The sequence below is a fragment of the Ursus americanus genome, chromosome 18 (genome assembly GCF_024610735.1).
Source record: "Ursus americanus isolate L20-20 chromosome 18, mUrsAme1.1.p, whole genome shotgun sequence".
In the NCBI taxonomy this organism is placed as follows: Eukaryota; Metazoa; Chordata; class Mammalia; order Carnivora; family Ursidae; genus Ursus; species Ursus americanus.
In genome coordinates, this window is record NC_142144.1 from 17,115,061 (window position 1) to 17,139,468 (window position 24,408).

The window sequence follows — 24,408 nt, forward strand, 5'->3', positions numbered from 1 at the left end:
CAAAAACAAAAAACCAAAAAACGGTTTCTAGTCTATGCATTTCAATACATAATTTCTGGTTCCATAAACCATGGAGGAAGGAATGAATAACCAAGCAAGTAAATACATGAATAAATAAATACTCTGCTTTGAGAATCTGTGTAAATGTCATATCTCTATAAGGTCCCGATTTCCTCTCTTGAAAGACAAGCAGATTGGAAATAGTCATTTGCGCTAAAGTAGAATGAGTGCTAGGTTTGGAGTGGGAAGATCCAGGTCAAGGTACTGGTTTTTCCAAAGTGCTTGTGTGGTCTTGGTCGAGGAATTTTAAAGTGCCAAGCCTTGGGGTCCTTGGTGGCAGTGTCGGAATGAAACTCCCCATCCGTGATGTCGCTCTAAAGATTAAATAAAACGTGCTCTTGGCTAAACACGTAGAGGTTTTATGGCGCAATCTCTAAAGGCCCATGTAGTTCTAGTATTCTCTATAATGTGATAGGTGTGTTAAGGGTAACACATTCATTGCCTTCAGCTAAAATGCCCAGTTTGTATCTTAGTACTTATTTTATGTTTTTGATTTTGGCATATGTATAAATATAGTTTCATGCAGAAACTTGGCTGGTTTCCTGTGAGCCTACACGCTTTAGAATTTCGGTAAGAAAATCTCCCAGACGACAGAATGTTCTAAAGAAACTGTATAATTATGTTGCATGAAAAAAAAAAAAGGAAAAAAGAAAAGAAAAGAACAGAAACCAACAACTAAACAGACCTTTGCATAAATCACCCATCCTGTGCCCTGAGGTGGCTTGGGGGAGAGAGTGCCTCATGTTTCAAAACTCAGAGGATCATTTACCTCTGAGTCCCTATGTTTTTATGAGTCCCTATTTTTTTTTTCTACTCCCTGCATCTCCAGGTGTCTTACTAAGCATACCCCAGGCCGTTTATCTCCCCTCCTTCCTCTCCTGCTGAGCCACAATCCTTTCCTACCTCCAGACAAAAAAATCACCGTGAACCTACAGCTGTAACATGGCTAAAATCACACACACAAACACACACACACACACACTCTTACACATGCTTTGAAATATGGACTCCCAGGTCTCTGTCCTGGCACCCTATCAATAAGGTATATCTTCAGGGCAAGTCACTTAACTACTCTAAACCAGTTTTCTCGTCTGAAAATGGGAACCTTTCCTCCCTGTTAGGATCTCACATTGGTTTCCTAAAGCTTTGACAATGAATCACCACAAACTTGGTGGCTTAAAACATCGCAGATTTATTATGTACAGATGTGGGGGTCAGCATTCCTACAATCAAGGCATCAGTAAGACTTAAAGTCCAGAGGAAGAGCTTGTTTCTATCCGTCTCTCTTCTGATTCTACATTGTATCTCCTTCTCTGACGCATTTGTCTACTTCTTATGCTCTTATAAGGACCCTTATGATTACATTGAGCCCAGCCCAGATAATCCAGAACAATCTTCCCATCTCAAATGTCTTAACTTAAATCACATTTGCAAAGTTCCTTTTGCCGTCTACAGTAACATATTCACAGGCTCTGCGGATTATGACACAGACATTTTGGGGACACCATTATTCTATCTACTACAGGTTATAATAAGGAGCAAGTCAGTTCATCTATAGAAAAAATATTCCACTAGCCTGTGGAATCCTGATTGTAAAGTAGGGCTGAGCTTTGCTTATGTGTGTGTGTATGAATGTTTGTGTATACATACATTTGTATAAATACACATATGCATACATATGTATGTAGTGTACATGTTTAATTTCTATGTAAAATTACACATGTATGCATTCATATATTTTAAATATATGAATATGTATTTCCAATGAATGACACATCAAAGTTCCCAATTATGTAGTCTGAATAATAATAATAATAATAAATATGTTGATTTTAAGAAATCTGGATTTAGAGAGAAGTAGAATTTGAGACACTCTCTGGTAAACGCAAATGAGCTAACAGATGAAATAATCCTAAAGTAATACATGACTATAATGACATTAATAACAGCAGCAGCAGCATTGAAATGGCACCGTGTGTAACACATTGTCTATTATATGACACAGGCAGTGTTGTCCTTTATGTAAGTTATCTCTATTCTTACATCAGCTCTGTGATCAGGATAACTATTATCCCCATTTAATAGATTGTGACACTGAGGCCTAGAGAAGTTAACAGATTGGATCAGGGTCAGATGGCTGGTAGGGGTCATAGCCTCTGTTTGAACCCAAGTTTAATTCGATCCAAACTCTGAGCTCAACACCTGTGTTCCCTTAAGTAAGGGGCATGAAATCTCAATAAATTCAGCAAAGTAGAAATTATGCAAGCTATATTCTGAGACTAGAATGCAATATTATTACATATTAACAGCCACCTAGCTAGCAGATGAATGTCTCCACTTGAGAACTAAAAACCAAAACCAAAACTAAGTAACACTTGGGTGGGGAAAAAAAACCAAACTCAAATGACCACTTCTTTAAAAATGAGTAGGGGCAGGAAGGCTGCATAGCAAATTCATGGAATTTTGCGAAAAATGGGCAAAGCAGTCAGAAGCTCCATGTCATTTATTGAGAAGCAAGACAGATTGAAAATAAACAAATAAAGTATTCAAATCAAGAAGCCGGAAAAAGAATTATAAAGCAAAGTCAAAGAAAGCAGCAGGAAGGAATTAGTACAAATAAAAAAGAGAGAGAGCCTCATCAATAAAATGCAAAAGCCTGTTGAAACAAGAGAGAGAGAGAGAACACAAACACATTAAGAATGAGCAGGGACATAAGCACAGAAGCACAGAAGATAAAACAAATTTAATGAGAATACTGTGTACAACTTTATACCAATAAATTTGAAAGTCTTGATAAAATGCATTATTTTCTTAGAAAATATAAATTACCAATTGGAGTCATGATGGTGTAGAAAATCTAAACAGACAGATAACATAAAATGATCAGAGAGCTAACTATCTACAATTGAAAAGAAGACATGAGCTCAGGGCATTTATAGGCGGGTCCTGTCAAATCATTAAGGAATGCATAACCACTATCTTTTTTTTTTTTTAAAGATTTTATTTATTTATTCGACAGAGATAGAGACAGCCAGCGAGAGAGGGAACACAAGCAGGGGGAGTGGGAGAGGAAGAAGCAGGCTCATAGCGGAGGAGCCTGATGTGGGGCTTGATCCCATAACGCCGGGATCACGCCCTGAGCTGAAGGCAGGCACTTAACCGCTCTGCCACCCAGCTGCCCCGCATAACCACTATCTTGTATAAACCAAACCCGAGAAAGAAAATAAAAGGGCAGTTTTATTCCAAAATCCTAGCAAAGTCCTAATACCCAAACTTGGCAAATATATACTCATCCATTTAGAAAAATCTGGTAGATGTATTAGAACTGATGAGCTCCTTATGTGGCAGGATGAAAAATCAAGTCACAGAAATCAGTAATAGCTTTCCTCAATATCAGTAATGACTAACTAGAAAACATAAGGGAAAACGTAAGTGAAAAACTGATCCTTTTCCTGATGTGGAAAAGACTGTAATAATAGCAGCTATCCCTGACTGTTTGTTTGGGTACACCAAATCCCAGATATAACTCATTTAATCCTCGCAGAGGCTCTCTGAGGTGGGAACTTCCTTATAGGTAAGCAAAGAAAGAACAGAGAGGTTAAGCATTTTGTCCAAGGCCACACAGCCAATAGAAGATGGAATCAGGATTTAGCGTCTGGTGGTCTGGATCCAAAATGCATGTCTGTAAGTTCTGGTGTGTCCTACATTGCATAAATACTGTGAATAAGCCCCGGCACAATACGTGCAAGACTTTTCTGCCCCGAAGTCTAAAACTTCAGTGAAGGTTTTAAAGGAACACTGTATACGTGGAGCTGTGAACTACGTTTCTGAATTAGCAAACTCAAAACTGTAAAGATGCTAGGATAAGATCAGCTAGGTTGCGGTAACAAATGAAGTCTCCCAAGCCAGAAGCTTATACACAAAAGTTTATTGTAAACTTTTCATGCAAAATCCATTGTGACTGAGGCTACCCTCTTCCATCCTGCAGTATGCATTGTGGTCTCCGAGCTTGCCATAGCAAGAGAAGAGAGGGCTTGAGAATTACACAGGATGTTTTGGAGGGCTGATATATATATATACATATATATCCCACACACATATCTTAAAGGACAAAAAATTAAATCTTCCCCCAAATCGGTCTACCAGTTCAATGCAATACCACCCAAATTTCCACTTGGGTTTTATATGGAATTTGACAAGTCAACTCCAAAATTCATTTGAAGGGAAAAATAGTTAAGAACAGTGAGGACGTTTTGAGATAGAAAATCAGTGTTTACAATGGGGAAGAAGCTTACTTTACTATATGCAAACTATGCTAGAAAGCTACAGCAATTCAAGCAGTATAGAATTATTACAGTACTATACAGACAACTAAATAGGAAAAATTCCAACCACGTATACATGGTATACATAGTGATTTAGTATGTGACAAAATAACAGTTTACATTAATTAGTGAACTGGATGGACCCTTCAGGTAATGGTTACTCATTTAAAAAATAAATAAGTTAAAATAACCCCTCCTACCATGCACAAAATTAAATCCATTTAGATTAAACAACCAAAGATGAAAAAAATGTTGTAACTAAAATAATATACAGAAATATGTTTTATTATCTTGTGGCTTCCTAAGCATTGTGCCAAATTCAGAAATAATAAAGGACCAGAATAGAGAGGTTATAAGATATCAAAAGTAAGATTAAAATACAAGTACAGACTAGAAGAAAATTTCAATATATATGGAAGGTGAAGGATAACTACCCAGAAAATATGCAAAGCATACACAAGCCAGTAAGGAAAAAGACAAATATCACAATAGAAAAAAAATGGTCAAAGGACGTGGATGGACAATCTATAGAAGAAGAAATACACACGGCTGTCACATGAAAAGACAGTAAACCTCAGCAGTAATCAGGGAAATGCAAATCAAAACAAAAATGAGTTGGGGCACTTGGGTGGCTCATTTGGTTGAGTGTCTGACTCTTGATTTCAGCTCAGGTCATGATCTCAGGGTTCTGGGAGCGAGCCCCACATCTGGCTCTGAACTCAGTGTGGAGTCTGCTTGGGATCCTCTCTTTCCCTCTCCTTCTGCCCCTCCCCCACCTTAAATAAATAAATAAATAAATAAATAAATAAATAAATAAATAAAATCTTTTAAAAAATGAGTTATTTTTTCCCATCTCAGATTGGCAATAATGAATATGAAAGATTTGGGGAAATGGGCTGTCTTATTCGTCAGTGATAAATTTGTAAACTGGTAGAGCCTCTATAGATAGCCTTTTAGTAGATCTACCAAAATTTTTAAATTCATGAACCACTGACCCTGCAACCCCTCTTCTAAGATTTTTTTTCTAGAAACACATACATGTGCATAATAATATATGTACAGAGATCTTAATTATGACACCATTTGCAATAACAAACAGCTTACAAACAACCAAAATGCCCATTATTAGCTAGAAGCGTTATGGTACGCTTATACTGTACAATGCCAAATAACCATCAGAAAGATAGAAATATATGAATACTGATTTGAAGAGACCTCTAAGAAATAGTATTAGGTACAAATGCATATATTATAACCATGCATGGTGTACTTATGAGTTTATTATGAAAAATTTATGTATATATAATATAATTTTATTATATACATGATATTGTATTTCTAAATGCATTGAAAAAACCCTAGACAAATAAATAATAGTTAACAATGATGACTACTGAAATAGGAAGTAAGAATATGTGTGGAGTGGAAATGAAGAACTTCCACATTTCACTCTATAGACTTTGATAATGTTTAATCATTTACCAAAAAAGTAAGTATTCACAGGCACACGTGTGTGTGTGTGTGTGTGTGTGTGTGTGTGTGTGTGTGTGTGAAGAGGGAGAGAAAGCTCTGCTTCAGTAAATCTTTCTCATACTTGCTGGGAACCTCCTAGGATAAATGGATGGTACTAGACTTTATTAAGAACTTACCGTATACTCTGCCCATTCATACAACTCATATCATGTGTACTGCAACTTTATCAAGGGAGAGTTTAATTACATTTAACAAATCCAAAAAGAAGGCGGTGGGGGGATTTGATGAAGGCACAGGACAGACCTTCTTCCAGGAACTTTCCACTGTACTTGGGCAGGAGTGTGTAAGCATAAGAAAGACAATTGGTGCATCTGTGCAACACACTGGAGGTTAGAGGGGAACAAGGGAAGAGTGACAGCTTGCTTCATTGCATGAGATGTCCCTGGCTTTTCACGAGAGTGATCTTGGGTCAGGTTTTCAGCCCTGCCTCTTTACTTCCTGCCTTCAATTGGGTTCCATGTCTCTAACATCAGCTACTGGCTGGTTCCTTCGACCCAGGAATATTTTCATCCCAAACCATCTCACAGAGCCTCTCCCTTCTTCCATATGAGTACCTGAGCATCTCTGCTTTCAGATTCAATAAATTTTTCACTCCACCTTCTAGAGAAAAGGCAAATAAGAGACTGCCTGCTTTCTACTGCCTCCAACTGGCACAGCCTAACCAGGGTCATGTCATGCAAATAGAAACAATTGGATTTGGAGAAGAGTAGAAAAGAGTGCCTTTGTTGCTAAATAGACCTGAATTTGATTGCCACTTTGCCACTTGCTCACAATGTGACATGCTTTATACTTCTTGGCTCCTCATTTTGATTCTGGGTAAAGCAGGAATGATCTTACTTGTTTTCATGGTTAGAAAATAAATATGCAAAGTGCCCATGGAAATTATATGCTCAATATATAGAAACACCACCATTGCTGCCATTACTGTAATTACTTTGTGAACTACCTTGCAATTCCTGTTTTTGCAGCCAGTGTATTATAGGACCTTGTAGCTGCCTAGTGAATTAAGATAGGATAGGAGTTTCTACCCCATTTTACAGATGAGGAAACTGAAGATCCAATAAATTAAATGACTTGCTGGGGTTCAGATAACTCAAAAGGAGCAAAGATGACATTTGTACAAGTTTTTCCTGTTGAGCAGCCTATTCTCTTGTGTATCTTATTATGCACACCCTATTTCCAGTGTCCAGCAAAAGATCAGGAATAGGTAGACCCTAAAAGAATTCTAGTTTCTGGATTGATTTTTCAGGGGCTCTATTTCCTCCGTTTTCCCATGCCTAAGAGATACCTTTTTCATTGCAAACATCCCCAAATTACAAATATTATTTCAACACCCCATTCACATGCCTGTTTGGTCCATAGAGGAGCACCTGTTTGGTCCCTGTCTCAAAGACATGTTGAGGGCCCTTCTGCTGTTAAGATTGGGTAGTTAGAAGTCAGCAGAGGCTGCTAACATTGCTAATTGAACAGAAGCCGTGGCCTCAGCTCTGTGAGCTGTCCGTGGTCCTGGAAGGATCACCTCTGAGTTACAAGGGCCATAACAACCTTGTTTTTGCTATAGTCTTCAACGTCGGTCGACAGATACACTGGGAATAGCTTCTGGTTTGAGAAACTAGTTGATAATTCCCTGTGAATTGGTCTGTCATGCTTTTTAAAGTCTGTGTGTTCATGGAAAACAGTTTTTAAATTTGCTTTGTGCCTAGATGTGCACTCCGGTTTCCCCCTCGACTCCTCCAAAATGTCACAAATGACTTTCCCTGAATTTACCAATTTGCAGGATTAATGTGCTTCTCTCTAGACACCTGTGCCCTAGATAGATTCCAGCCAGAATAGCTGTCTCCATTCCTAAACTCTGACCTGTTTTGCAGGCAAAGGAGGCCTTGGTTTTAGGTCAGCCACAATGGGGGCATCCAGCATGCGGAGCTAACTCTCGGCTCTGTTTTATCATGCAGTTGTGTGGAGGAGTACAAGCTGGCTCCTGATGGAAAATCCTGCCTAATGCTCTCAGATGTCTGCGAGGGCCCCAAATGCCTCAAACCTGACTCCAAATTCAACGACACCCTCTTTGGAGAAATGCTACATGGTTACAACAACCGGACCCAGCATGTGAACCAAGGCCAAGTCTTCCAGATGACTTTTAGGTATGGGGCAAACACTTGCACTTCACTGGTCAAATCACTGACCCAAAATCTGGGCAGGGGGAGGAAGCCATGGGCACCATGGGGTTGAGTTCTTTTAGACTGGCCAGCATCTCCCCAGGCTTACTGATGCCTATCCAACAAAATGTTCGAAGTCAGCAAAATTCATTCCATGAGATTCCTTTTCCACTGATGTAGTCCTTATTTATCCTGCTCTTCCATTTTTCTAACTCTATCCACATTTTTTTAAATCAGTCTTCAATCATCCTGTAAGTACAGTTAATAGAATTTTAAAAATGTTTAAATTTATCTTTCAGTCTATTAACAAATGAGTATCCTATGTAGACTATCCAGGCAATTCAAAAATAAAGACATTTAATGAAGTAGAAAATAAAATTCCCAACATCCAGAAATACCCAGAATTAACATTTTCTTGAACCTTCTTTAAACACCTCTCTCTCCCTCTTTGTCTGCACACATGCGCACGCACACACACACACACACACACACACACACTCACACCACATTTGAGTAAAGTTGTTCAGAAACTGCTGGTTTTGCTCAACAGCATGTCAAAGACCTCATTCTCTGTTAATAAATATAGAGGTACCTGCGAAATTAAAAGATAAGGCTACTCTCCTGTGAGAGCAAACAGAATAGGGACTGGGTTGGCCAAATTATATGAAGATTAGACATGCAGTCTCATTATGAAAGGCTCCCTGGGAGAGTCAAAGAAGCTGGATTTATTCATGCCTCAAAATCTGAAGAACCGTGAGATGGTAGAGGGGGAAGAATTCTTCCCTGTATAAGAATTGATTATCTTTAAAAAAATAATAAACTGAACTTTTAGACAGTTTTGCATGAAAATGTAATAGCATATTATCACAAAGCAGGGTTCACCCCAGCATTTGAGGTCATGTCACCAAAAGTCAGAACTGGGAAGGAACATCACCATTATAATCATCATCATCCCCATTCCATCACCTAATTAATAATAGTGATGTTTATAAATGGAGTGGTAATAATGACCACTATTTATTAGGAATTACTCCATGTCAGACTTTTTACCAAGTATTTTTAGTAATCATAATAATAATATAATGATGATGACATTAATTCAGCATGAACTGAGGGCATTCTAAGCACTTACTAGCTATTAATTCATGTGGTCCTCACAATGGTCCTGGGAAGCCGAGCTATTGTTATCCACTGAATACAGATTAGAAATGGAAATGTTAAGTGACTCTCCCAAATCTCCCTTCTAGGAAGTGAGAAAGCCAGGGTAATAGCATTTTAGCTTCATTATTAAAACCCTTAGAGGCACCATGACCCCCATTTTACAGCTGAGAAGTCAACAGCAGAGGTAAAGGGACTCTCCCAAAGTCACCATCCAGTGAGAGGCAGAGTAAAGAATCGGGTGTAAATCTGGCTGACTCCCAAGCCTTGCTCTTGTCTCTTAAGCTAACATGCCTCATCCCTTCCCATTTTATATAACAAGAATGGAAATGTGAATTCCCCAAAACCATTCACCTGTGCAGTTATCACATGCTGCCTGAGCACCGGCTATGTCCCACGTACCATGCTGGTTACTTTAGAGACAGTGAAAGATGAGATAAAAGTGGCTCAAGACCCGGTGGTGGTTTGCAGTGTGTGCATATGTGTGTGTGTGTGTGTGTGTGTGTGTGTGTAAACTTATGTACTTATCGAATTTGCGGTAGGTACTATGAAATAAAGGAACACTTTTGTTCCAAGATAGCAGTTAACAGTGGGATGTAATTCCGTTGGATCAGAGTAGTAGGTGTGTGTCTACTAGATTAGAAAGCAATAATGAGACTTTGGAGTCTCCTTTCCAGATGAAGTGTTATTTAACTGATACCAGGAAGATGAGTGGGACGTAGCATTGGGAAAGGTGTCAAACAGAGACAGATGTTCTAAGAAGGAAAAGAACGTGTTCGGCTTTAAGAAATGCAGAAGTCGAGTGTGGTGTGGGCTGAGTAGTAAGGGAAGATTGGTGGGAGGTGAAGCCAAACAGTCTGTAGTGACAGATCATGGGGGTCTTACAGGTCAAGTCTTTCTTCTAGGAGCAAATAGGAGAGCTCATAATGGAGGCAGAAATGAAGTATGCCATGGTTGCATTGCATTTTTCAACCTCATGGTGGCTGCAGTGGGAAGTAGATGGCAATGAGGGTGGCCTGGGAAAGTGTGGAATAGGGGCTCAGTTGGGGGTTTGTGTGGAAGCCATGTGAAAGTGTTGGTGGCTTCAACCAGGATGATGGGAACAGTTTGGAGAGAAAGGGGCATTTTGTAAGATAGTCGTGAGGCATGGTTCACAAGGCCAGTGAGCAGTGGTAGGCAGACGGTAAAATCAAGGGAGGATTTGAAGGTAATAGGAGTGACTTGTAGCTACACAGCAATTTAGTCGCAGAGTTGAGTCCTTCAAATCCCAGTGGAGTTTCTTTTCTACCACACAGGAGTGCTGCTTTATTGGGAGAAACTTAAGGACAATCCAGATGAACTACTCAATACCAAGAATCACAATGCTGACTTTCTGTAGTTTTAATACTCTATGAAACTCTGTCTTGAGCATCATGATGGATAAAATAATGCTGTATGGAATCCAAAAGAAAAAAAAAAGTGTCCCTTGTTTTTGAGAAGGGAATTTACAGGCTTGCACAATGACACACGCAATTGACAAAAATATGTGAACATTGAATTGACAAAAATATGTGAACATTTAATTTACAAAGCAGTGTTCCAGCAGTTTTCAGAGAATTTCTACATGAAGCCTTTTGATAAGAATTAGAAGGAATGATAAGGAGTTTCTCAAAGGGTGAGGCTTGTGAACTGGAGTTTGAAGTGATAGCAAAGAGCAATGTCTCTTGGGAGGAATAAGAGCTGGAAGGGCATTTTCTTGTCCAGGAAGGAGTCTGTGGAAGCCTAGACACAGATAAGCAGTGGTGGGGAATCAGCAGAACAGGTCTCCAGCTAGACCTTGCTCCAAATCTGGCCCCACCCATGATAAGCATAGTCCTACTGCCTCCTCTTTATTTATTTTTTAAAAAGATTTTATTTATTTATTAGAGCAAGAGAGAGAGCCTGAGCAGGGGCAGAGGGAAAGGGAGAAGCAGACTCCCTGCTGAGCAGGGACCCTGACATGGGACTGGGTCCCCTGCCTCTGGGATCATGACCTGAACCAAAGGCAGATGCCTAACTGACTGAGCCATCCGGGCACCCCATATTTCCTGTTGTTTAAAAAGAGGGGTTTTATCAGATTCTGGCCACTGTGATGGGCACATTGCATGTTTTATGTAGTTTGATTTCTCACAGCAGCTCTCAGACTGGCTGGCATGTGATAAGTGATCAGATGTACTAGTTCTCATTCTCTCGTGTGAAGATTAGCTGGGTCCTAAAGAAGGATCCAAACTGGCTAGTAAGATGCCAGATCCTGAAGGAGATTCATGGGATCCCTGATGTCATTTACATATGGGGCAGGGACTTGGCCAAGGTCGCAAAACAAGTCACTGCAGAGCTGGCTCATACCCTTAGATTAGATCCCAGCGTGCTTGCCTTTCTATTCCCAACAAACTGGTCATTAAGAGAGAGCAGGGTGCCATAAAGGCTGGCCTGGGAGTCCTCAGGGTCAGACAGAATTTTAGCCCCATCAGGAATCCTCATTCTGCCTCAAACAGTCTGCTCATTGTTCCCAACCCTTCAATCTTGGGTTGTTTCTAAATAGCCAGGGTCTGTGCCTGCCCTGATTTGCTCATTGAAAAGAGTATAGTGAACAGACCACATTTCTCTTTTGACAACAGCCTCAAGACTTAGGGACCTCCTCAGACTACCATTGTGTTTGAGTAGCCCATTTCACATAAGCCCTCTTATCCTTGGTTTCAGTTAAACTTTCTTTACAATTATTTCCATCCTTAGACCATGTTACCTCCCGGAGCCACATGCTAAGGCAGTTGACTTCCCGTGGTGGGAAGGTGAGTGGCTTCTGATGAATCTAAATTTATCACTTTCAAGTCTCCCTCACCAAGCCTCAGACTGGGAGGAGGCTGCCGCTCCTTTGTCCTCCAAGTTCCAGAAGGCAGGCCTGCGAATTTTTCAGTATCAAAGACAGTTGTCATTTCTCGCCTCTTCTCCATCCCTTTTCTCTCTCTCCTCCAAGTAATCTTCGGTCCAGCCCTCCACAGTAGCCGGCAGGCACCCCACCAGCCATCCTGCCATACGCCCCATTTCCTGACAACTGCCTGGCCTGGGATTTCAAACTGTCTACCAGCTCGAGTCTCCTACATGTCAGCCACCACTCACTCTGCTCTGTTCTCCTCTCTGCCCCTACTTCGATCCTCCCACCTACCAACTGCGGATAGAAGACAGGTGTGCGTTCTCATTTCCTCTCTCCAATCTCCGAAAGAGCAATGTGGATTTCTGTTCTACTAAAGGCCTCCCATTGCAAGTATCTAAACTGGACTAGCACTTAACAATTAGTGCAGACATAACCCCTTATTGTACACCTGGAGAAACTGAGACCTAGGGAGGGATGGGAAGGATATAACTTATCCTGTGATCACCATGATCTGGGGCCCCTCTGAGACTTAGAGTCTGTCACTTTCAAACCTATGTTCTCTGGTTTCTTGTTCTGTTGTAAGGGATGCGTATCACTTCTTCATCTCCCCTTAATAGCACGTGGTCAGCAGAGAGGGAGGACTCAGGTGCCATAAGGGGATGACAGGTCCTTAATTAAAGGGGGAGCTCAGGCAAGAGCCATCCCCGAGTACATGATTCTGCAGGAACTTGATTCCATTGCCCACCACCTTCTCACGTTGCCGTGTGTAGGCTGCAGTCCACCCATGAGAGATGAGCATGTGATGATGCTTAGGACCCTGGCAAGCCTGGGAGTTATCTGCTGTGTGTGAGGATTAAGTGTGGTATGCACTGAGAGACCGTGCAGAAAGACAGAGGTAGGGCAAGAGTGATAAAGAGAAGCAGTCAGAGAGACCAAACAGAGATGAAAGGTGGGAGAGATGGGAAGGTTTGAAGGAGAGACCTTCATCCTCAAGTCACAGTAGAATTTATTCCCAGGATGGGTAGTGGTCATTTTAAGAACCTGGGTGGTGCCCGGAGAGAGCTCTGGATTAATCAGAGGGACATGAGTGGACATAAAGCTTTGTGAAACACTCAGGTTCTGTACAAACACAAAGAGTCAAAGATCTCACTTCTGAATGACCCCCGAACCCAGGAAGTGATGTCAAGCTTTGCTGGTTCTAATCCCTTCCCGTGTGCTGTGGTTGTCTTAACGACTCACACAGGGTCACCATTAGAATTCCCTCATCTTAGCTCTCTGTCAATGAGGGAGTTGGTCAAGACTGCCAGAGTGAGATAAACTCATCAAAGCTTGGTGGTATTTGATGTTTTGTTTGTTTTTTATTTCCCTCCCTCCCCCATTCTCATCCATCCTACTTCATTCCTATAAGAAAGAAAGGTCAACTTTGGTTATAGATTGCACGGATTTAGATAAACATCAGTCAAGAGCTCTTATTGAGCCCAGAGTCTCAGAAATTGTAGTGGGGAGAAGTTGCTTGGGAATGGGGGCTGGGCAAATTACAGTTGTAGATTTTGCAAAGCCCCATCGAAAATGAGACATCTCTGTCGCCAGTAGCTATTTCTCATAGGCCTTCAAGGACGACCTACAGAAAGCATGAGGAGCTCATGGAAGATTTGCTGGAAAGGCACTTTTCAATCTGGTCTGCTTCTCAGATGTACGTATTGTACAGGATAAGAGGAGAGTTTGGGGTAAGATGTGGGATTTTAGGATGAGGCACCACCAACCCACGCCTGGTGAGACAGAGGGTGCTCTTTAAGGATTTGAGAGAAGCTGGATTTTGTTAGTTGCACCCACTTGTTTCCCAGTAGAGGGTCCTGAGTCACATCTTATTAAGTGGCTTTCACAGCTATTTTTCTAGTGCCTTCCTGGGAGATGGTTAATGATACGTGCTGCTTCTGGATCCTTCCCTTCCCTCTCTTCTCCCTCTTTCTTTTGTCCTCTGCGTTTAGCCGTGTGCACTTTTTGTTTTGTGCCAGGTCCTGTATCACATGCTTTAGATATTTTATTATTTAATCTTCCTGATACCTATCACAAAATAGCTATTAAAAATTTGGTTTTCTTAAAAAAAAGGGGGGGGGAAGGAGTGTATCAGCCAGAATGCATCAGGTTGTGCTTCTACCAATACCCTGCACAGAATTGCAGGGGTCCCATTCAGTCTGGCATTTGGGAATCTGGGCTGACAGAAGCATCATCTTCATGGGCTCCCATGAACACTACGGTAATGGGAACGAAATTTGGCTCTCATTACTTCCTCCTACGGGTGACATTCTGCTCACATTCCATTGGTCAAATCCAGTCCTGTGGTCACAGCAGCCCTCAAAGTGTTGAGCAGGGACATCAAATCCTATCATGGGCTGAGAAGACCCAGAAATATGTGGGACATCGATACTGTTTACTACACTGAGGTACAGAGATGTTAAGCCAACTAACCTAGTAGTCATATAGCTGTCATGTGATAGAACTCGAGTCTTAACGACAAAGCCCATCTAGCGGTGTGCCTTTCGGGATCCTAGCATTCTAGCACTTGACATCACCACCTCTGAGAACTGTCATAAGACCTCCTAGTCTCTTCTTGACCATTGCCTTCATTCAGCTCCCAAAGAACTATAGACTTTATAGATGGATGAACCTTGGAAAACAGTTTCTACACCCCCCCCTTTTGTAGATGAGATGCCCGGATCTTACAGTATTCAAGCAAATTACTTAAAATCGTATCACTAATAAATGAATAAGATTTAACTTATAACATCCAGTCTGTTGGGCTGCACTATGTCCACTCTGAAGGCTTAGAGACTTACAATCCACCTCCCACACTATACAGATGGCAACATCAAGGTCAAGGTTTCATAAAGAATTAATGGTAGACCCAGGACTGAAAGCTGTTTTTCTGCACTTTCAGGTCTGGGTGTTTTGTGATACACCATGATCTTATTATAACAAGGGAAAGCAAAGGAGGCTGGTGGTGGAGAGATTATTAATTAAAAGTGGCATTAGCTTCTGATTTTCAAGGTGATTCCCAAGCCTCTCTATACAGTGGTATCCCAACTCTTGGCAAAATCCTCAACTTGCCACCTGGAGATGCAGCTGTAAGCTACCTTCTCTGGGGGATCAACTGATGAGACCTTGGAAGTGAACTGAGGACAGAAATTAGAGGATAGGTATTAAGGAGGGCACATATTGCATGGTGCACTGGATGTTATATGCAAATAATGAATCATGGAACTTTACATCAAAAACTAAGGATATACTGTATGGTGACTAACATAACATAAAAAATTATTATAAAAAAAAAAGAAAAGAAAAGAAATTAGAGGCTGGATCGGAGGAGCTAAGGGGTGATTTTCCCTGGTGCCCTGACTCTTGGGGTGGCTGCCGAAGAATCTCTCCAGTTTCCCAAGATTTTTGGACATAATCTACAGGAGTCAAGGCTGATGTGTCCCATGTACCATAGGCCCTGAAATCCAAAAGCTGAGTTTCTATACCTGTTATGTCTCTTCCTATTGGAGCACCCTTGGTATTCTCTCCTGATTTCTGTTGTCTTTTGTATAAATTAAGGTTAGGGCAGAGCTTGGGTGAAGACTGAGGAATACAGCCTCTCTCTACTCAACCCCCATGGCCATGGGCTCAGTGAAGCCATTCCTACTCACCTGATCATAAGCCTCATCTAGGGCTGAACCAAGACCTACCAATCTTTTGTTGTGTATTTTTTTCCCCTCCCAGATAAGAGGCCTGGGAAAGTGAATTATCTTCATATTCCCAGGTAGCTCACATTATCCAGCAATTTGGGGATATACTGGCCTGGTGTCTAAGATGTTAGGCTCTAGAGTCTGAGTCCTACCTTGCCACCTGTCAACTGTGTGACCTTGGGCACAAGGTTTCCTCAGTTTCCTCATCTCTGCATTGGGAATAATGACAACACCCACTTCTTGATGGTTTTGTGATGATTAAATGAGATTGGCACCTGTTCCATCCCTGTTCTCAGCAGACAAGGAGGACCCAGGTGCTGTAGGGGGTTGCCAAATCAATAACTGGGAGGAATCTTAGTGAAAAGGTCATCCCCATGTGCATGATCCTGCAGGAACTTGATCCCATTCCTAGCTGGGACCCAACACATGGTGTCAGGTTGCCACCATGAAAAATAATGATGTCTAAATCCCAAATCTACCATTCCATAGCTGTGTGGCTTTGGACAAATCTCTTAACCTCTACAAACCTCAAGATCTTCAACTATAAAATGGGGTTTTAACCTGAAAATATCCTCAAAGGGCTGTCATCATCCTTACAGCTTCCTCCAACTAACAGGTTTTGGTGAATGCATTGCTTTGGTGAAATGCCTTTCATGCTCTGTGGGTCTATGGGAGGTGGACAGCTCAGACAGCTGTGTGGAATAGGCAACAGCCCAAGGTCACCTTCTTTTGGAAAGACATAATCTTGCTCATGTGTTTATCACCTGTATCCTATAGGATAGCCCCTTTGTTTCTGTATGAATGACCTATAGGGAAACACATCCAATCAGGAATGTGGGATTTAGATGCTTATGCCTGCTGTGTGGAATTTGATAATGGGCCAGGGCCTATGCCCGAAAGTTCTAGAAGTGTGGGACACTTCTGTGTTAATATTAAAAATATGTAACAACTAGCTTAGAAATGGCCCTGACTGGTAGGAAAGAATATCCACCCAAATACAATGATTGTTAACCAGTAATTCCTATGGTCTATACATCAGTCTTGCTCAGCTCCTTCTTTTCCTTCTGGTAAATTTCCCAATGTCCTTATGCATGATGGATACTGTAAAACTTTTTTCTTTCCTTTACAAAGCCTGACTTTAAGGGGTATAGGCAGATATTTCTCCCATGACACATGCGGACAGAGCAGGTTGACTGCCATACTTTTTACATGAGAGAACTGAAGCTCAGAGTGGTGAAGAATGGCATCCAAGGTCCTACAGCTGGGACATGACGGAGCCGAGAGCCATAGCCTGCCCTCCTCTCCACTCTATAGCCTCTAGATAATGTGTGCAAATGCACATACATATGGCTCAAGCCATATGATCCTCAAAAAGCAGCAAAGCAAGTAATAGCTCATCATCCTTATTCTACACAAAAACCCTATCTAAAGGTAGGACTTTTCCATATGTCTGCTTATAGCCAGGATGCAATACACATGAAATACACTAGTGATTCTCAATCTCTAATATGCATGCAAATCACCAAGGATTCCTGCTAAAATACAGGCTCTGGTTCAGTGGGTTGCAGATAAGACCTGAGACTCTGCTTTTCAAATGAGCTTCTGGGTCTGAAGACCAGCTTTGAATAGCAAGGTGTTAAACTGAACTTTTCATGAGATGTGAGCCCAGATGATGCCTGAGAATGGAGAAGGATTGTCGCTTCTCCATTTGCCTTTGGAAGGCGAGAACCAAGTCCAAGGCCAGTGGCACTTAGAAGGCCATGCATTCCCAAAGGAGTCTCCTTCCAGAGTGACCAAGCACAGAGCCTGTATTTAGGATTTGCAGCAGCCAGGGTGACAATCCTGCTTTGTCATCCAACAGGCCCCTAGTGCATAATATAGCACAACTTATTTTCTCCATCCATCCATCCATCCATCCATCCATCCATCCATCCAACCAACAGCTCTGCTTAGTGATCGTTATGGGATGCTCTGAGCATCTCAGTCCCAGTGGGGGAGGCACGTATGCTGAGTGCAGTGTTCTGAAGCCATGGTTGGGTGCCCCGATCAGAGCCCCCTGTGTGCCGCACTGTAATCCCGCCATCATTGGATGCAGCGGAGGGCTGGGCTGCAGTCAGCATCAGGGCACAGGTGGAAGACAGGCTCCCGAAAAAGTAGTGAGAAATCCATTTGGGAGGAGACACTGAGTGAAGCTTTATTATTCTTAAGTGCTTAGGAAAAAATCTCATACCCTCAACATTCATTAGTATAATTGGGGATAGAAAGAAAATAGTAAAATTAAGACCTAGTGAAAGATGCTTTTTACTTTTTACATGTGGGGAGCAGGGAATTGCAATCCATTTTTAAACAAGCCCTCTCTAATCTCTCTCCCTAATTACAGTAAGAGAAGAAAGACAAATAACCACCTTAATTTAAAAAACAAAATTATTCTCAATGTTCACATCTCTAAATATACCAAACATGGTCATTTTATGAGGAAAACAAATTATGCATAGCGTATTTTGAATGTTCTCCAACTAACCTAAAAATGTGTATCTAGTCTGTGAAAGGTGCTAAAGCAACAGAAAAACCAGGTTCATTTCACTTCTCCTCTCGCTTCTCTTTCCCCCTTTTTGTGGTTTGGTTTTTAGTTTTCTGGCTTCAAAATCCCTGACTCTGTTCTTTTTTCAAGGAGGGGGAAGCCTATCGGAACCATTGAGCCATCTTAAAGCAGAGACAATTTTTAAAGAACCACCATTTCATTACATTAAAATGTAGGCAGTAACTCAGGCTGGTCTAAGTGCTCAGAAGGAAAAGTCCATAGGGAACCTAGGGAACAGATAAGGATAGATTGTAATTAGCACAGTAATTGTAATTAGCAGAGCAATTGTAATTAGCACAGTGATTGTTTGTGTATAATGGGTGCTTCCAAAGTGACTCCAGGCAGTTTGTTCTCTTAAGTATCTTCTGCCATTTCCCTGGTGATCTTGTTTACACTGCTAATGTACTAATGTGCTTAGCAATCTCTTTTATAAATAAACACTCCAAAGGTACAAGCCAGCCCAGCCCCTGGCCAAGCATTATGCATCCTTAGTTAATGGAGTCTGCAGCGCTGAAATTTTACTATATTTGCATTATGCGCAGGCAACATAGGGTATATTACTCTCTGAAGAAGTCACACCTCAGAAGTCATTTGTTGTTGTTCTTGTCATTTTGTTAATTATAGGAGGGAGTAAGGTGGCCAAAGGACTGCACTTGAGGGCAGAGATGCCAGTCCTGGCGTTACCGCTCGTTCTCATTTGTTATTTAGCAAGTTTTTGTTGAGCACCTGTGATGCATAAGATTTTGAGGATGGAAAGATGGAGACAGTTCCAGGTCTCTACTCTTAGGCAGATGGACCACTGGCCCAGCGTTGGTGCAGGTGAGCAGAGGTAGGGGAGGCGTCCTCAAAGCTGCTGGCTGAAATCTGGAGTATATGATTAAGAGTTAGCTAGGTGGGAGAGTGCCCCAGGCAAGTAAGAGCGTAGAGCATCAGCAGATATGAACATCAAGGGGATCGTGAAGAGGGTGAGAGAATGGGATTGTAGTGATAAACCACAGGGAAGGATGGGCATTCAATCAGGAAAGGTTATTTAAGCGCCACGGTAATGGGACCATTACAGGCTATGAGACTTTGCACGGTCTTCTAACCTTCTGAGGCTGGTTTGCTCACCACTAAATCAGGGAACCTAATAATACCAACTCCGCAGGAGAATTATGGTGGGGAGGGAGAGGTGATGAGAAAAGTCAGGTTAAAATGCTTTGTAAAGTGTAAAGACATGTGCAAACGTTAGTGACATTTTCCTAACGTGAATCGGAGGATCTGTGAGACGCCACTTACTCTGAAATTTTGCGCTGGAGTGCACAGCCTGGCACACTTGAGATCATGTGAGATGCAAATTCACCAGCATTACTTTCTTTGTGTTACTTCCAGAGAAATGAAAAAGTAAGTCTATTCTAAGCACACATTAATAAGCCTACGCATGTGTATCAAGAAAATTAATTTTTAGGGAAATATTTCCATTTCAGGGAGATGCCCTGAATAGAAATGTATTTAGTAACAATTCTAATGAAAGATATGATCACAGTTTATTGGATGTGAATTAATACAGAAAGCTCCAAGGGCAGTGGCTGGGGTTTTATGTAACATCACCACTGAATAATTTCTATTAATGATAATCTAGAGAAACACCTCAAAGGTGGCTTTTAAGAGTCCAAAATGAGCATTTATTTTATGTCTCATAAGATCCTCGGAGGAACCCATTAAATGGGCAATTAATTAGCAGGCATAAGCCAGGAGCCAAAGCTGCAGGCATTGGGGTAGCCCAGTTCCAGTTAATTCAGTATATACCTGACCACGTTGCAAGAACCTTAATCCCAGAATCAGCTAGGCACCTCACCATTCTCCATGAGTGTCCTGGCATTTGCTGTGACCTTGAAGATGCTCCGGCTTGTTTGGGGTGCTTTCTAGAGTGGGAAGAAAGACATAGGATAAAGGGATTGGTCTTCCTTGCCCACTCATGGTTCAGAGAACTAAAGTTGCACCGAAGTTGTAACACTACAGTTACACCTATAAGTTTGTATGAATTCCCAAACTACTTCTGAGGAGTTCGTGAGGACCCGGCCACTGGGAATATACAAGGCTATAGGCAGTCTTGCAGCTGTGTTTGCAAAGGAGTTGGAAACCTAGCTTGATATGAAACTACATAGCAATTAAATTCTCCTTCAGCTGTGTGATTCAACCAATAAATATACGCTGAGTACTTATCATGTGCCAGATTCTGGAAATAAGGCTGACCAAGATTCACGGATTCCAACATTGGTGTAAAGGGGAAAAGGATATAGTTTTTGTATTGGTATTATCTGAGTTTGTGTTTCTTAACTTTTTTTTTTTCTTTCTCAAAGACCTGGGAGCCATCTCTTTGAAGTGTAATTATCGAGAAAGGTAACTACATTTGCAAATTCAGGATAACTCAATGTGTAGGACATACCCATCGGTCAATCCCACCACCTTCCCTGCCCTGAAGTTCTCCAGTACTTTCCCACCTACTCACCCCAGCCTCAAAAATCCTTCTGCCCTTTATCTCGATGGACTTGAGTTCGGACCCCTCTCCCCTATTGCAATAGCCTTGAATAAAGTCAGTTACTCGGATTACCTTAGTTTTTACGAATGTCCTTTTGTTCTGATCTGTGATCTTAACCAGTGCTGTGAGTTTCAAAACAAAAATTTCACTGCAGTGTCGAGCAGGCAAGGAAGACAATTCAAGGATGTTGCAACAGGGGAGAGAGATCTGAACTCAGTTCCATCCATCCAAAGGGCAGGAGTGTTTTTATGGCTGGAGTGAGCAGCAGGGAAGGTACCAGAGGAGTTCAGGGGGAGGTTCACTAATGGGACACATCCCACAAGTTGAGTTATTTGGAATCCACAAGGGTATTTCTCTCCTACCTTCCTTGGTGATTACATTTCAAAGAGATGGCTTCCAGGTCCTTGAGAAAGACATTCCTGGGTTGTAAAACTGGCCAGAGGTTTTAAAAAAGATTTCCATGTGAAAGGGGCAGAGAAAGAATTTCCAGTGACACTTGTCTAAAGCCAACAGTCTAAGAACATGTTGCTCAGGGACCTAGAGTCAAGAAGAAGAAGCCTGTTTGCAGTTTGGTCAAGCTGAGGGAATCTTAAGGCCAGCTTGGTCACTACCTTACCTTTGGTTGTCTGTCTCCTGGGCTCCTCTTGGCTGTGACAATTTAGAAGGCATATATTTTTTATACTCATTGAATTCAGAAAGTTAAAAAACAAAAACAGCATAAAAGACAGCCAATGATGGTGTTAATTCTTTTCCCTGTTTACCCCCATCCCTTTCCCCTGTCTTTACCCCACTGTTACTCCTTTCTTAGATATCTTTCCATTGTTTTTTAAATATAAATCCAAGCAAGTAAGATTAAAAATTATTCCTTCCCTTTCTTTCATAAAAGATACACAAAGTATATTGTCTTTTTACTCCCCCCCACTTAGTGATATCTCTTAAAGGTCTTTCCATAGACAATGAACTTTCAAAAATTGACGCAGAGACCATTCTAACATAGGAATCCCATTGGTGATATATGATGCCACCATGGAAAAAGTAGGGGCCCCAGAGAGGTGGAGAGAGTTGGGTTTTGGAGACTGTGATTCTTCTTCTTGAGCTGTTGTGACCCACACAGGTGATTTCTCCCTTCTTAGCCTCATCCCCTCATCTGTACAATAAAGTCCTTACACCTCCTTGCATTGCTGTGAGACAACGAAGATAAATGTAAGGCATTAAGTCCTAGGGGTGCCCGGGTGGCTCAGTCAGTTAAGCATCTGCCTTTGGCTCAGGTCTTGATCTCGGGGTCCTGGGATCGAGCCCTGTATCTGGTTCTCTGCTCAGTGGAGTCTGCTTCTCCTTCTCCTTCTCCCTCTGTGCTCTATCAAATAAATAAATAGAATCTAAAAAAAAAAAAAAAAAAAAGAATTTCAATGGCTATCAGAAAGCAGCTTTCTAAATATTAAAAAAAAGGAGTTTAGTCCTAGTAAAAGTAATAGTAGCAGTACTAGTAATAATAGTAATAAGAATAGCAGTGGCAAATCTACAGTACCTACCTTGTACCAGTCAGCATCCTTTCTTTCTTTAACCAAAAGATTTACTAAGTACCTGCTTATATGTCACTAAGTGTTTTGGGAAGCCAGAAATACAACAGTGAACAAAACTCCTAGAATCCCTGCCCTGGTGAGTTGTATCCTAGTGTGGGAGACAGTCCACAAATAAATACAGACTGTGTCAAGTGTATACACTATGGAGGAAAGCAAGACAAGAGGGCTAGCAAGTGCTCGGCAGGGGACGTTGCTTAATACAGGCTGAGCAGGAAAGACCTCTTTGACATTGGTGCATAGATCTTAGGTAAGACAGTGAGCCTTGCAGGTACCAAAGGAAGAGTTTTCAGGCAGAGGGCACAGCATATTCACAGACCCTTGGCATGTTCCGAGAATAAGAAGGAGGCCAGGGAGGGGTGCCTGGGTGGTTCAGTTGGTTGGGCATCCAACTCTTGGTTTCGGCTCAGGTCATGACCTCAGGGTTGTGAGATCAAGCCCCACATCAGGGTTGGGAGGGAGCGTCTATGCTCAATGGGGAGTCTGCTTGAGATGATCTCCCTCTGCCCCTTCCCTTGTTCTCTCTCTCTCTCTCTCTCAAATAATAAATAAATAAATCTTTAAAAAAGGAGCCCAAGTAGATGGAACATAGTGAAAGAGGGGTAAGTAGTAGGAGAAAATGTTCTAAATAAAAAAATAATGGGTGTTGAGTGGGGCAATGTGGCAATCTGTGTAGAGTTCTGTGAGTCACATAAGTGCAATACTTTGGATTTTATCCTGAGTGAGAAGAGAAAGAAGACAGTGCATGGTTTGAGCAAAAGAGGGCTATAATCTCACTCATATTTTTAAAAGACCACTCCATCTGGGGTGTGAAGAATAGACTTTAGTGGCCAGGGTGGAAGCAGGGAAAACAGTTCCAAGGCTTCTACAGTGGTTCAGGTGGAAGACAATGGAGCATGGTTGGATAAGTTGACATGGCAAGAGGTGGGCAGATTCTGGCTGTGTTCTTAAGGTAGGGCAGCAGAATTTGCTGATGAGGAAGACAAAGCAGGAGGCCAAAGTTGGCCCCTTGTTTTTTGGGTCCCTAAGCCACTGGACAGATAGAAGTCCCATGGATGGAGACAGGAAGAGTAGGCATAACGGAATGGAGCAGAAACAGAAATTTAGTTAGAGCCATATTAAAAAATGAACTCATTTGTGGAAAATTCTAGTCTTTATAAAAGTGGACAACAGTGTCATAACCCCTAAGTCCTCATCATCCTGCTTCAGTAACCCATCATTGGGCCATGTCTAATAGATTTCCTCATGGAAATGTCATGGAAGCCAGTTGCATATACCAACCCAGAAAAGAAACCAGACTTGAAATGCAAATTTCAGATTATTTAGCATATGAATAATACAAAAGAAATGAAAAGAAACAGACTCACCAGGGTAGAGAGGGAAGAGATGAGCCCAAGCCCTGAGCCCAGGGGCTGCCATACTTATAGGTCAGATAGATGAAGAGCCACCAGCAAAATAGTGTGAGAATGAGCTCCCAGTGACATAGGAGGAGAACCCAGGAAGTTGCTTCACCCATTTAAACCCACTCAGCTCTCACAACAGTGTGATGTCCAGATAGGACACTAATTTTCTCAGCATCGTTCAGCTTGGAAATGGTGGAGCCAGGATTGGAATCTAAGCAGTGTGGCTCCAAGCCCATCCCCAAATAACCACTCCTCCCCTCTGCTTACACCACAGGGTCACACATCCTGCTCCATTCACATCACTGTGCTAGGCTGAGGGACAGGAGGGTGGTGGCAGCTGGGGAGTGGGAGAATGTTATAAAAATATGACCACGTTAAAAGTTAACCAAGCACGCAAATCACGATGTCTTTGATGGACCACCAAATTACCTTAGTCGATAATTCAATGCTGCCTAATAATATTAATGATGACGATA

General features: G+C 41.7%; 1 protein-coding gene across 2 annotated transcripts in view; it reads left to right on the forward strand.

Annotated features, from left to right (window-relative positions):
- ASTN2 (astrotactin 2) overlaps window positions 1-24,408 on the forward strand; it is an 845,639-nt gene that overhangs the window by 539,380 nt on the left and 281,851 nt on the right. For both annotated transcript variants that reach the window (XM_045791077.2, XM_087869420.1), the window contains exon 13: window positions 7,871-8,059. In XM_045791077.2, the coding sequence (XP_045647033.1) occupies window positions 7,871-8,059 (189 nt within the window). The remainder of the gene's footprint in view (window positions 1-7,870; window positions 8,060-24,408) is intronic.